The sequence below is a fragment of the Mobula birostris genome, chromosome 26 (genome assembly GCF_030028105.1).
Source record: "Mobula birostris isolate sMobBir1 chromosome 26, sMobBir1.hap1, whole genome shotgun sequence".
NCBI classification, from domain to species: Eukaryota; Metazoa; Chordata; class Chondrichthyes; order Myliobatiformes; family Myliobatidae; genus Mobula; species Mobula birostris.
The window spans coordinates 29,634,147-29,648,333 of NC_092395.1; the positions used below are offsets into that span (position 1 = coordinate 29,634,147).

At 42.0% G+C, this 14,187-nt stretch overlaps 1 protein-coding gene across 5 annotated transcripts in view; it reads left to right on the top strand.

Annotated features, from left to right (window-relative positions):
* Positions 1 to 14,187, top strand: part of ranbp3b (RAN binding protein 3b) — a 171,954-nt gene that overhangs the window by 32,110 nt on the left and 125,657 nt on the right. For 3 of the 5 annotated variants that reach the window (XM_072244194.1, XM_072244197.1, XM_072244195.1), the window contains exons 1-2: positions 4,707 to 4,753; positions 13,300 to 13,358. In XM_072244194.1, the coding sequence (XP_072100295.1) occupies positions 4,732 to 4,753; positions 13,300 to 13,358 (81 nt within the window). In that variant the 5' untranslated portion in view covers positions 4,707 to 4,731. Of the gene's footprint in view, positions 1 to 4,706; positions 4,754 to 13,299; positions 13,359 to 14,187 lie in introns of those variants that run through there. The other 2 variants (XM_072244196.1, XM_072244198.1) reach the window with 1 other exon arrangement.

Here is a 14,187-nt window from a genome sequence, read left to right on the forward strand (position 1 = left end):
ACATATACTCAATGGCCACTTTATTAGGTACAGGAGGTACCTAGTAAACCGGCCACTGAGTGTTTGGGTTTTGGAACAGATAGCAGTTGGGATGTGTGGCCATTGTAAATATGTAATTCTGTAAATTTGTCTGCCTATATTCCAAGTGTTAAAGTTAAGCAGGTGATTATAGCAATTGAAACTGCAGTTAACTATTCATTGTCATATTTATGTTGAAGAAGAACAAAACATTGTGTCGGGAGAATTAGATTTCCGTGAATCCTCTGGACCCTCCCACTGCTGGAGGTTTGCTGTGAGTAAAGACTTAAATTTCCCAGTTACGGCTCCCATGTGGCTCAGTTTTCATCAGCCACAACAGGTTGGGTTTGTATTCCTCAGTTTATAAGAATGGGGGGGGGGTAACCTTATTCAAACATTCAAGTTTTTAGGAGGGGGTACTTTACAAGGTAGGTGATGAGATGTTTTCATTAATTGGAGAGTCACGAATGAGGAGGGACAGCTATAAGCGTCCTATAAAACTGAGGTGCATAGAAATTTCTTTCCTGGAATTCTCTGCTCCCAAGCACGGCAGATATGTACTTAAGGAGAAGCTGAGGTAAAAATTTTAGATATTGAGGATTTGAGGGTTACAGAGAACTGACACAGCAAGCAGAGATCAGCCATGATTATATCCAGTGGTGGGGTGATCTTCAGGAGCCTGGTGGCCTATTCCTGCTTCTATTTTCTTCTAGAATCCATTGCTTGAATAAGAGGTAGAAGTGGAAGCACTCATCACCTTTAGAAAACTCTGATGATGGGCCACTGACTTCAAACATTAACTGTGTTTCTCTCTCCATCCATGCTGCCCAACCTGCTACTTCCAGAACCTCCTGTTTTAATTTCCAGAGGTCTGTACTGAACCTGAGTAACCATTCTGATGGAAGGAGCAGTAGTACTTCTCATGAAAGGTCTAGCTTTAATCAGAACAGAGAAAGAGAATACAGTAATTTAAGTATTAACTGCTTCTCCTCCCACAGATGCTGCCTGACACGTTGGCTCCTTTTTTTGCAGCAACTGTTTAAGATCTCCAGCATCCACAGTTTTTAAAAAATACTTACATAATAAATAAAACATGGAGGGACCATCATGAACTCCCACTGCCCGTGATGATCCTGTGGTTACAGTCTCTGAGGCCAACGTGAGGTTGAACCCACAAAAACCATCTGCCCAGACGGGGTACTTGCAGAGAACTGAAGACCTGTGCTGCTCAACTGGCTGGAGCGTTCATTGAGATCTTTAATCAGTGAAAACCATCTGCCCAGACGGGGTACTTGCAGAGAACTGAAGACCTGTGTTGCTCAACTGGCTGGAGCGTTCACTGAGATCTTTAATCAGTGAAAACCATCTGCCCAGACGGGGTACTTGCAGAGAACTGAAGACCTGTGTTGCTCAACTGGCTGGAGCGTTCACTGAGATCTTTAATCAGTGAAAACCATCTGCCCAGACGGGGTACTTGCAGAGAACTGAAGACCTGTGTTGCTCAACTGGCTGGAGTGTTCACTGAGATCTTTAATCTCTTGCTTCAGCAATTTCAGGTTACCCAACTACCTCAAGTAGGCTTCAACTATACTGATGCCGATGAAGAATATGGTAACCTGCCTCAATGACTATCATCCAGTCGCAATTACATCCACAGTGATAAAGTGCTTTGAGGTCGGTGATGAAACACATCAACTCTGGCCTGAGGAGTGACTTGGATCCACTTCAGTTGCCTACTGGCACAACAGGTCCAGTAAAGATGCCATTTCCTTGGCTTTTCTCTCACCCCTGGAACATCTGGATAGCAAGGATGAATACATCAGGTTGCTCTTTATTGACTATAGCCTGGTATTCAATACCACCATCCCCTCAAAACTAATCAATAAGCTTCATGCCTCGATACCTCTTTGTGCAAATGGATCCTTGATTTCTTCACTTGCAGATCCCAGAATAGCAACAGCGTCTCCTTCACAATCTCAGTCAGCGCAGGTGCAAGAAGTCAAGGCTGTGTGATTGGGCCCCTGCTCGATTCACTTTATACTTATGTCTGTGAGGCTAAGCACAGCCCCAATGCCATATTTAAGTTTGCTGATGACATCACCGTCGTTGGCCGTCTCAAGGGTGGTGACGAATCAGCATATGGGAAGAAGATTGAAAATCTGGCTGAGCGACGCCATAAGAAAACAACCTCTCCCTCAATGTCGCAGAAACAAAGGAGCTGATTGTGTACTACAGAAGGAGTGGAGACAGGTTAGCTCTTATTGACAACAATGGATCTGAGTTTGAGAGGGTGAACAGCTTTAAATTGCTCGGCATAAACATCACTGAGGATCTCATGTGGTCCATACATATCGGCTGTGTGGTGAAAAAGGCACAGCAGTGTCTCTTCCACTTCGGACGGTTGAAGAAGTTTGGTAACAGCCCCCAGATCCAAAGAACTTTCTATAGGGCACGATTGAGAGCATCCTGACTGGCTGCATCACTGCCTGGTATGGGAACTGTACTTCCCTCAATCGAAGGACTCTGCAGAGAGTGATGCCGACAGCTCAGCGCATCTATAGATGCGAACTTCCCACTATTCAGGACATTTACAAACACAGTTCTGTAAAAAGGGCCCGAAGGATCATTGGGGACTCGAGTCACCCCAACCACAATCTGTTCCAGCTGCTACCATCCAGGAAACGGTACCACAGCATAAAAGCCAGGACCAACAGGCTCCAGGACAGCTTCTTCAATCAGGCTATCAGACTGATTAATTCATGATGGCACAACTGTATTTCTGTGTTATATTGATTGTACTGTTGTACATACTATTTATTATAATTTATTATATTTGCACATTGCATATTTTGACGGAGATGTAACATAAAGATTTTTACTTCTCATGTATATGAAGGATGTAAATAATAAAGTCAATTCAACAATCTCTCACTCAATTTCAGCAAGACCAAGCAGCTGATTATTGACTTCAGGAAGAGGAAACTCTCAGGTCCATGAGCCAGTCCTCATCAGGAGGATCACAGACAGAGGGGGTCAGCAACTTTGAATTCCTCAGTACGGGGTGTATTATAATTTCAGGGGACCTGTCCTGGGCTCAACACGCAGGTGCAATTCCAAAGAAAACACAGCCTCTACATCCTCAGGAGTTTGCGAAGGTTCAGTATGACATCCGAAACTTTGACAAACTTCTATAGATGTGTGGTGGAGAGTATAATGACTGGTTGCATCGCAGCCTGATATAGAAACACCAATACCCTTGAACGGAAAATCCTACAAAAAGTATTGGATATAACCCAGTCCATCACAGGTAAATCCCTCCTTACCATTGAGCACCTTCGCAGGAAAGCAGCATCCATCATCAGGGACCCCCACCACCTTGGTCATGCTCTCTTCTCATTGCTGCCATCAGGAAGAGGGTACAGGAGCCTCAGGCCTGACACCACCAGGTTGAGGAACAGCGACTGCTCCTGAATCATCAGGCTCTTGAACCAAAGGAGATCACTACACTCAACTTTACTTGCCCCATCTTTGAGATGTTCCCACAACCTTTGGACTTTAATTCAAGGATTCTTCATCTCATATTCTGGATATTTATTGCTTATTTATTAATTATTATTTCTTTTTTTCTCTCCTTCTTGTATTTGCAGTTTATCTTTTGCAGACTGGTTGCCCACCCTGTTGATGCTGTGTTTTATTGATTCGATTATGGTTATTAGATTTATTGAGTATGCCCACAAGAAAATGCATCTTAGGGTTGTATATGGTGACATATATGTACTTTGACAATAAATTTACTTTGAACTTTATACAGAAGTCCCCATGAAAAATATCCGCATCAACACACACAAAATGCTGGTGGAATGCAGCAGGCCAGACAGCATCCATAGGAAGAAGCACAGTCATCCTGACGAAGCGTCTCGGCCCGAAACGTCCACTGTGCTTCTTCCCATGGATGCTGTCTGGCCTGCTGCGTTTCACCAGCATTTTGTGTGTGCTGTTTGAATTTATAGCATCTGCAGATTTCGCAAACACGAGGAAATCTGCAGATGCTGGAATTTCAAGCAACACACATCAAAGTTGCTGGTGAACGCAGCAGGCCAGGCAGCATCTCTAGGAAGAGGTACAGTCGACGTTTCGGGCCGAGATCCCTCGTCAGTACTAACTGAAAGAAGAGACAGTAAGAGATTTGAAAGTGGGAGGGGGGAAATCTGCAGATTTCCTCGTGTTTGCGTTTTGAAAAAAATCCCCATCCTTGGTCCCACACACGTAGTTAGAATAAGCTGGTTGTACGTAACAGCATCTATGAAGAAATAGTTACCATTTCAGGCCAATTCACCCCAGGGATGTAATCGACCTGAGAGATCTGGTGAGCATTTCGCATTTCAGACCTCGACAATCCACACTTAATTTGCATTTTTACACATGACATTTTGTTTTGACATCAGTCATACAGTTGGCATGCCTGGTGACCCAATGGCAAAGCTAAAGTCGTGCTTGGCCTCGACAACCGGACCTTCCCAACAACAGAGTACAGGTCCGTCACTGGGGTCTCGCCAGACCCGACAGCGCATGCTCAGTCCACCCCCTCCGAGCGCGTCTGCAGAAACGCGCACACATAGAATCAATGAAAAAAACTGGCGCGACTGGAATAAATCGCATGCGCATTATTATCTTCCGCTCCCAAGGTATTGTGGGGAAGCGGAGAATCCTAAAATGGCGGATCTGGCAAACGAAGGTAAGCAAGTGAAAATGGGCACGGTGCTTTGGGGCGCAGAGTAAGCAAGGCGCATGTTCAACCTTGTAATTCTGGGTTTGTAGGGTGGAAATATCGATCTATGTGATAGATAGGAGTGTTACGGTATCAATTCTCAATGAATGGGAATATGAGGGGAGAGGAATTGGGCATACACACCCACAACAGAACACCGGCTAACCAGGCCCCGCTGAGTTACAGGACGAGCACAAAAATTGTTAGTAACAAAAATGAGTAGAAATAATTGGTTTGATAAGGGCGGAATAAACGGTTGGAATATTACAGATAGGAAGGATAAAACGTGACAGAAAGAGCCTGGGTGACAAAAGTATGTGGCTGAAAGAGACATCTAATTTGTCTGAAAAGGAAGGGGAGACATGTGATGGATTAGGAAAGAAAAGAAGAAGGGAGCAGTCGGAGGAAAGGATGATAAATCTGATGAGAGAGAAAGGGATAGAATAAACACCTTTAAAAATGGGTGAAGTAATATAGATCAGAGTAGAGGAAGGATGGAGAGGCTGTGATAAGGTGCAGTATCAGAAAAAAAAAATTACTGTTTCCCTCTTTTTAGGACCACAATTAGGTTGGAAGAAGAGTCATTTAGATCTGGGAAGGGTGAGGTTAGACAGTCTGACAGGAGGAAGCCATGTGATGTGAGCTAAGGGAAGAGTGCGGGCTTGGTAGAATAGGAATTAATGTCAGGGAGAACTGGATATGAAGTGCTGAAGGAATGTATTAGTTGAAGGACAGGATTATAGGGAAGGGATGGATGACGACAATTGACAGAGATGTTCGCTCACTTACCCTTTTGACCCAGCTCTGCCATTTGTTGAAATCATATCTGATTTTCTATCTTGGCTCATTTTCCTGCGTGATCCCCATGCCCATAGAAATATATAGAAACCTATTGATCTTGGGTTTGAATAAATTATGACATTTGTCCTCTTCAGCTATACGGTGAGTATAAACTCTGCACAACTAGGACCCAACCACAAATACCTGAGTAAATACAGCACATCATTCTGGCAAAAGCATTTTTTATTCAACACACATCAAAGTTGCTGGTGAACGCAGCATCTGTAGGAAGAGGTGCAGCCGACGTTTCAGGCTGAGACCCTTCGTCAGGACTAACTGAAGGACTCTTGCTGCGTTCACCAGCAACTTTGATGTGTGTTGCTTGAATTTCCAGCATCTGCAGAATTCCTGTTGTTTGCATTTTTTATTCTGTCTTTTTTCTGTATATTAACTAATTTTAAGTCTATGCCTGTATATTTACCCCACATTCCATGTACTCTTAACTTGGTGTCCATCTTCCTTTTTGAAAATCTAACTGTGCCATTGGGCAACAGTGATGCAGTAGGTAATACTTCTACATCGGTTCCAGTGGGCTGGGTTAAATTCTGACCTCAGATTTTTTTGTGAGAGCTTGCCTGTTCTTTTTGAGGCCAAATGACTTTTTTTTTTTCCTTGGTAGTTTTGTTTACTACCATATCCCGAATCAATAAAAGGATAATCAAAGGAAAGGTGTAGGTGATTTTAAAACAGAACGAAAGGGCATGGCTGAAATTCTAAATAAATGTTTTGCATTGGTCTTCAGTGAAGAAGGGAAGTTGGCAGAGATATTGGGTAGAACAAAACTAATGGAAATACATTAACAACTGGGATGTAGCTTGAGAATCTGTCAATGTTGGTTATTTGCATTTTCAGAGAGCATTTGGCTAGGTGTTACATAATAGGTTGATGCACAAGATGAGAACTTATTGGGGGAAATGTTTTAGCATGGATTGAAGATTAGTTATTGGAGACAGGAAGTCAAAATAAATGGCCGTTTTCAAGCTGCAAGATTGTAACATGGAGTTCCCTAAGGATCAATGATTCGCCCTGAATTATTTACAAGTTGTATTAATGATGGAGAATAAGGTATATTTGCCATTCAGACTAAAGCAGATGGGTGGGATGATATTTGGACTCCATGACAGGGTATAGAAAACTTGAGAAAAGGCTTGGAATTGGGAATGCACAATCTTCCAATTATCCTAGCATATGGGACTGGTGCCTGACAACTGGACAGTTGCAGTATTTATTCTCTTATTTAGAAGGCCATGGAGGGCTAGAACTGAGATCAATTCTCACACAGCTGCTGTGAAACTTCAGTTCAGTTAATCATTGGAGAATAGAGAAACCAATTGGTTCTAGTTATGACTATTACAAACTACCACTTTATGATAAAGACCATTTAGTTTACTATTCCCATTGGACAGGGAGAGTGAGATATTGGTTGAATATCAGCCATTATTATTCAATCTAGCCTATATCTGAGCCAGGACCCATCCACATTGCTGACACACAAATGCTTAATGAATTGATTGAATAAGCCATGTAGTTTTACCAGTGCTATCACATTTAAACAGAAAATAAAATGTGATCGCTTGTCTGACCAAGCACAGAGTTTTGCAATTGCAAAATTGTTGCTAGCATGGTAATCTTGCAAAGTCCTTGTGGACATTACGTATTCAATGCCTAATAGGCAGAATAATTCCTCTCATATCTAAGGATATGGAAGTGGATGTGGAAGCATTGGAAAGGGTACGGGGGAGATATAACCAGGATGCTGCCTGGTTTAGAGAGTATGCATTATGATCAGAGATTAAGGGAGCTAGGGCTGTACTCTTTGGAGAGAAGGAGGATGAGAGGAGACATGATAGAGGTATACAAGATAATAAGAGGAATAGATAGAGTGGATAGCCAGCGCCTCTTCCCCAGGGCACCACTGCTCAATACAAGAGGACATGGCTTTAAGGTAAGGGGTGGGAAGTTCAAGGGGGATATTAGAGTAAGGTTTTTTACTCAGAGAGTGGTTGGTGCGTGGAATGCACTGCCTGAGTTAGTGGTGGAGGCAGATACACTAGTGAAGTTTAAGAGATTATTAGACAGGTATATGGAGGAATTTAAGGTGGGAGGTTGTGTGGGAGGTTTTATGGGAGGCAGGGTTTGAGGGTCGGCACAACATTGTGGGCCGAAGGGCCTGTGCTGTGCTATACTATTCTATGTCTATGTCTATAATTGGAAGATCGTTACTCAACTAGTTTACAAGTTTTTGCATCTTTGCAGAATTGTGCTTTGCAGACAAGAAACTAGACTCCTACATCATAGTCTGTTTTGTCCTATTGGCAGCACAATCATATATGACTGGTATCAGTAGGTGAGCTTATCATTAGTTCCAGGCCTCATGAAATATACCATTGGGTCACACATGGGCCAGGAAGCATCCTCCTGCTCAGCTGCCAAATCAGTAGTCTTCCAAGTTGAGCAGCGCTTGGAAGAAGTACTGAAAGTAGCAAGAGCATACAATGTACTTTGGGGCACCTCAATATCCAATACCAAGAATGGCTTGATAATGCCCTTGTTGACTAAGGTGACCAAATCCCGAAGGATATGGCTTCAGATTGGGTCAGCAGCAATCTTAATTCATGCTGGTGTTGTTGCAAATGGCAACTGTACAGTTCTTGTGGAGGTGATCTTATCTTCACACAGATAGTCTCTGTCACGTGTTGTGCTTTGCATGTATGGAATGGAATAGGCTTGAAAAAGATCTGGCAGTTCTGATCTGAGTGTGAATGTTATGTGGTGAACAGCAGCAGAAATGCACACAAGCACAAGCTAATCATGTGGCTTGGCATGTTCCACATCACTGTCAAACCAGGGGGTCGTTTCAGTTCAGTGAGGCATGGGGATTCATTGGTAGAAGCACAAGACATATCTCAAAAATACAGCTAACAGAACAGGGTCTAATGATAGGGCCTACTGTGTGAGTGTTCAAGAGAAGGTGAAAGCATTTGCAAGGATACTTAGACAAAAATGCTGAGTAGGTGATTCATCTTCGCTTCTTCCTGAGATCCCCACCATCACGGACACAAGTCTCCAGACAATTTGATTTATTCCATGTGACATCAAGAAATGACTGAGAATACAATATGCCAAGGTTATGGTACCTTGCAAAATCCTGACTGTAATACTGAAGACCTTTGCGCCAGAGCAAGCTGTTTCAGTTCATTTGCAAAACTACTATCTCAAAGTTCAAAGTAAATTTTTATCATCAAAATATATATGTCACCATATACAACCCTGAGATTCATTTTCCTGTGGGCATACTCACCAAATCTATAGAATAGTAACTATAATAGGATCAATGAAAGATCAACCAGAGTGCAGAAGACAACAAACTGTGCAAATGCAAGTATAAATAAAGAGCAATTAATAACAAAAATATGAGATAAAGTGTCCTTAAAGTGAGATCATAAATTGTTGAAACATTTCAATAATAGGGCGTGAGTGTAGTTATTCCCTTCTATCAAAGAGCCTGATGGTTGAGGGGTAGTAACTGTTCTTGAACCTGGTGCTGTGAGTCCTGAGGCTCTTGTATTGTCTACCTGACGGCAGCAGTGAGAAAAAGCATGACCTGGGTGGTGGGGATCTCCAATGATGGTTGCTGCTTTCCTACGACAGCATTTCATGTAGATGTGCTCAATGATTGGGATGGCTTTACCCATGATGTACTGGGCCGAATCCACTACCTTTTGTAGGATTTTCCATTCAAGGGCATTTGTGTTTCCATACCAGGCCATGATGCATCCAGTCAATATCCTCTCCACAACACATCTATAGAAGTTTGCCAAAGTTTTAGATGTCATGCTGAATTTCTGCAGACCCCCAAGGAAGTAGAGGCGCAACTGTGCTTTCTTCGCAATTGCATTTGCTGGGTCCAGGACTGGTCCTTTAGTAACACTTTAAATTAAGTTGCTAACCCTCTCCACCTCTAATCCTCTGATGAGGATTGGCTCAGGACCTCTGGTTTCCTTCTCCTAAAGTCTGTAATCAATTCCTTGGTCTTGAATGAGAGATTGTTGTTATGACGCAACTCAGCCAAATTTCAATCTTCCTCCTCTATGCTGATTCATCACCATCTTTGCTTCGGCCTATGACAGTGGTGTCATCAGCAAACTTGAATATGGCATTGGAGCTGTGCTTAGCTACATGGCCATAGGTGTAAAGTGAGTGGAGCAGAGGGCTGAGCACATAGCCCTATGGTGCAGTTGTATTGATGGAGGTCATGGAGGAGATTTTGTTGCCAATCCTAACAGACTGGGGTCTACAAGTAGGGAAATCCAGAATCCAATTGCACAAAGAGGTATTCAGCCCATGGTTTTGAAGCTTCTTAATTGGTTTTGAGAGGATGATGGGATTGAATGCTGAGCTGTAGTCAATAAAGGGCATCCTGAAGTATGCATCTACTAACAGTGTGAAAAATTACCCAAAACCAAAACCACCTTGTGTGTTCCTGTGAATGGCTCAGTTGGCTTTTGCCAGATTGACTGCTCTTCACAGTAAGATATCATTTAAATGACTGTGGCATCAAGACATGCTGGTAAAAACTCTCCAATGGCTTTATTCATTATTTGCATAAAGGAAGATGGTTGCATTTGTCAGAGGCCAATCTCCTGGTAGGAAGATGATTTCAGAGATACCTTGCGAAGAGTCCTAGGCCCAACTATCTTTAGCTGCTTCATCAGGCACTTCCATCATAAGATCAGAATTGGGACATTGCTGACAATGGTGCTATTGGAATTGAATATTGCACATCCTAAGCCAATTACACAGTCTTGCCTGCATGCAGCAGGGCCTAAAATACATGCAGACATGGGTGAAGTGACAAGTAATATGCCACAAAAGTGCCAGACGATAATCGGCTCCAGAAAGTGATAGTCTAATTGCATACTGTTTACATTCAAGGTTAAGTTTCCCAGAGTCACTATCCTTGGGGTGGAGGGGGGGGGTTGCTATTGACCAAAGACTCATCTGAGCCATTCACAGAAGTAGTGTGGCCATAGGGAGAGGTCACCTCCAAGAGGACCACAACCTTGTTGGAAGGTTTGGAGACTTGCGTAGCTCCATGACCTGGAAAGCTATGCTGGCTGGAGTCAGGGCTTTATGCTTTGGCTCTTGGTAGGGTCATCCATTGCCAAAGAGGTGAAAGGGTAGAGGCCAGACAAGCCAGAATTTCCAGGTTTGAGAGTTCAGCTGAGGGCTAACAACTCTGACTGGTAAAACAAGTTGTGACAGAAACAGCAATGAAGGATCCTTCTACATCTGAGTGCAGTGGTATTCCTGAGTACCCGGAACTTACATGACTGACTGTTAGTGAACACCAAGCTACTGGCACGATGAAGAGAAAGATGATGACTGGAATATTTTCTGACTGTAATGGGAAAACATTTAAAATTAGAACTAGGCCATTTAGCACGTATGGGACAGACTTCAGAGCAGAAATACTCAAGGTTTTGAATGTAGAGGGAAGGGTGAAGTGTTTTGAAAATACATGCAAAATAGCAGGTTTCATAAATGGGGTCATGCTCAATCTTTATATCACATTGTTGCGTCCCCAGTACTTTAGGAAATATGTCAAAGTTTTGAAGGGTACAGAGAAGATTTACTAAAATGTTGTGTGAAATGACAGACTTATTGAGAGAAGCTGGGCAGGAAGTTTAAAACAAAAGACTGACTTTTAAGAATAACTCTCTTAGGGAAGCACTTTTCCGTGCCAAAACAGCCAGTAACTGTTTGGCCTCTTAAGGTAATAAAAGTACCAGAGATGACTTAAAGGAAATTGTTGAGTCTTATAATTGAGGAATATAGTGCTGAAAGCTGATTGAAGTGTCTAAAGTAGGCCAGCAAAGTGGAATTCATTAAATAATGAAATAATATTAATTTGTAGGGCTATGAGGAAATAAAACAAGAATTAGTTGTTTCAAAAAATGAAGACAAATGCACTGCACTGAATGGAAGTTTCCTGTGCTGTACTATTTTGCAGTTACTCTCTGATTAAAGCAGCAAACTTCTAACATTTTCCAAAGGTGTTTAAAGCTGATAACAGAACCCAGATGTGTCATTTCCATGTGTTTCACTATTGTTGTGCGTGTTTTGTGTCCAGGGATGTGCAAGAAGTATGTGTTCAATAATGTACATGTTATTTGAGATGGAATCTCTGTACATTCATGAGTTAATAGCATGGTTTTTGCAAGAATTACAGCAGGGTTGAATGTGAGGGTATGTTAGAGACTGCATAAAGGAATGTGAATCAGAGAATCATTTCTCAAATATATATGAGAAATGAGCAGAGTAATGAGAGAACAGGCGGGTTCAGAAGCAGCATGCATACTCAATTGACCTTACCCTCCCATTTAATGATGCTATAGCTAAACTTTTATGTTAACCCCACTTTTTATCTGCATCCTTATTCTTGTTTTCTTAGCACCAAGTCTGTTGGTCTTAATTAGGAATGTACTCATCTACTGAATATCCATAGGTTTCTTATAAACCTGTGAGTGTGAACAGTCTGCTTAGTGCTTTCCACATGGCACTTGTCACAGGAATCAGTGTAGGGTATTTAGGGAATTGGTGTTTTCTTTCATACCCTTTTACTAACCCTCTAGTTACATGCCATTTTCTTTTTTCAAGTGTAAAGAGAAGCCTATGGAAAAGTGAGAAATATACAGTGAGGGCATAGGGAATTGTCTGTGCAAGGGGTAACACAAGCACTAGTTGCATGTAAGGCGATTGAGTGCAAGCATGTGAGATTATTGATAATTTAAGTATGATATCTCATTAATGTGGTTGGGTGTGTTGGAGAAGTATGTAAGGTTGTCAGGAATGGGAAAGTGTACCTCAAGGGAGTGAGCACGAAAGGATTATTTATTATGAGAGTGAGCATGTGCCAATGCTGAAGTGCATTTACATGCACAAGGCAAGTATACACAAGAGCACTGGGCTGGACCTCACAGACAGATGCTGCCAGTTTCAAATGTAGTTGCTGGCATTTAGCACTAGGTCTGGAAGTGGCAATTGGTGTGGAATTACTGATTTAGGATGTGAGGGATCCAGAGTATGGGTGAAAATGCAAAAGTGATTGTGTGTGTGTGTGCGTGCCAACTTAAAATGTAAGGGAATACTTAAATTTTTGTATGTACGTGTATGTTCATGTCAAAGAGGGCATAAGGAGCACAAAGCATTTGAATGTGATGTGTGCACTTGATAGTGCACATGGACCTAAGGAAATTACAATGTGCAAGTTGGTTATGTGTGGCAGAGGGTGTCTTAAAGCCCCTCTTTGGAGAGGGACTTGTATGAGGCAAGTTAAACTGCATTTTTAAGGAATAATGCTTGAGGGCTATATGGTTGAGATGAAAGTGTGAGTGTGAGGGAAGGTTCAAAACATAGGGGAAAAAAGAGGGAGCATTTGGAATGGTTCATGTGTAAGAATGTACCACTTTAATGCAAGTATTGGGTGTGTATGGGAGAAAGTGAAGAATGGTAGTTTATAACTGAATGAAGGAAAGAAATATGGATTACAGTAAGAAGATTGAGTGCAGATGAGTTTATTGGGCTGAATTATTCAGTAGATTTGTTTAGCTGAAAAGTAGTTGTGATTTTAAAATGTACACACTAATTTCTTGTCTGTTCTTTATTTGTAGAAAAGCCTGCCATTGCACCGCCTGTGTTTGTATTCCAAAAAAACGAAAAAGGACAGAAAGTAAGCATTCTATTTGACATTAATTTAACTATATTTCCCTTCGTGAATCAATTGAAAAGTTTACATTTTAAAACAGCTATCTTTTATGAATAGGAAGTGCAAAGCACCTTTCCTAGAAGTTTCCTTACTCAACAGACATCTTGATTCTAAGGATTCTCATAAGTCCAAATTAAGCTACTGCTCTGAAAATGTATTTATCTTTTGTCATCATTATGTGTCATGTCATAGGTGATCATGGTCTCATGACCATGATTGTTCTTGGCAAATTTTTCTACAGAAGTGGTTTGCCATTGTCTTCTTCTGGGCAGTGTCCTTACAAGATGGGCATCAGGACAGCTGCTCGTACAACCATCCACTGCTCCCATGGTTTATCATGACCATGATCGGGTGGGGGCTAAGTAGGTGCTACACCTTGCCCAAGGGTGACCTGCAGGCTAGTGGAGGGAAGGAATGCCTTGCATCTCCTTTGGTAGAAACATAGCTCCACCCTGCCACCCTACTCTTATTTACATCCCTCAATATTTTGTATACCTCTATCAAATCTCCTCTGAATCTTCTATGTTCTAGGAAACAAAGTCCTAACCTATTCAACCTTTCTCTATAACTCAGATCCTCAATTCCTGGCAACAGCCTTGTAAATTTTCTCTGCACTCTTTCAATCTTATTGATATCTTTCCTGTAGGTAGGTGACCAAACCTGCACACAATACTCCAAATTAGGCCTCGCCAACATCTTACACAATTTCAGCATTACATCCCAACTCCTGTACTCAGTACATTGATTTATAAAGGCCAATACCTGTGATGCCACTTTAAAATGAATTATGGAC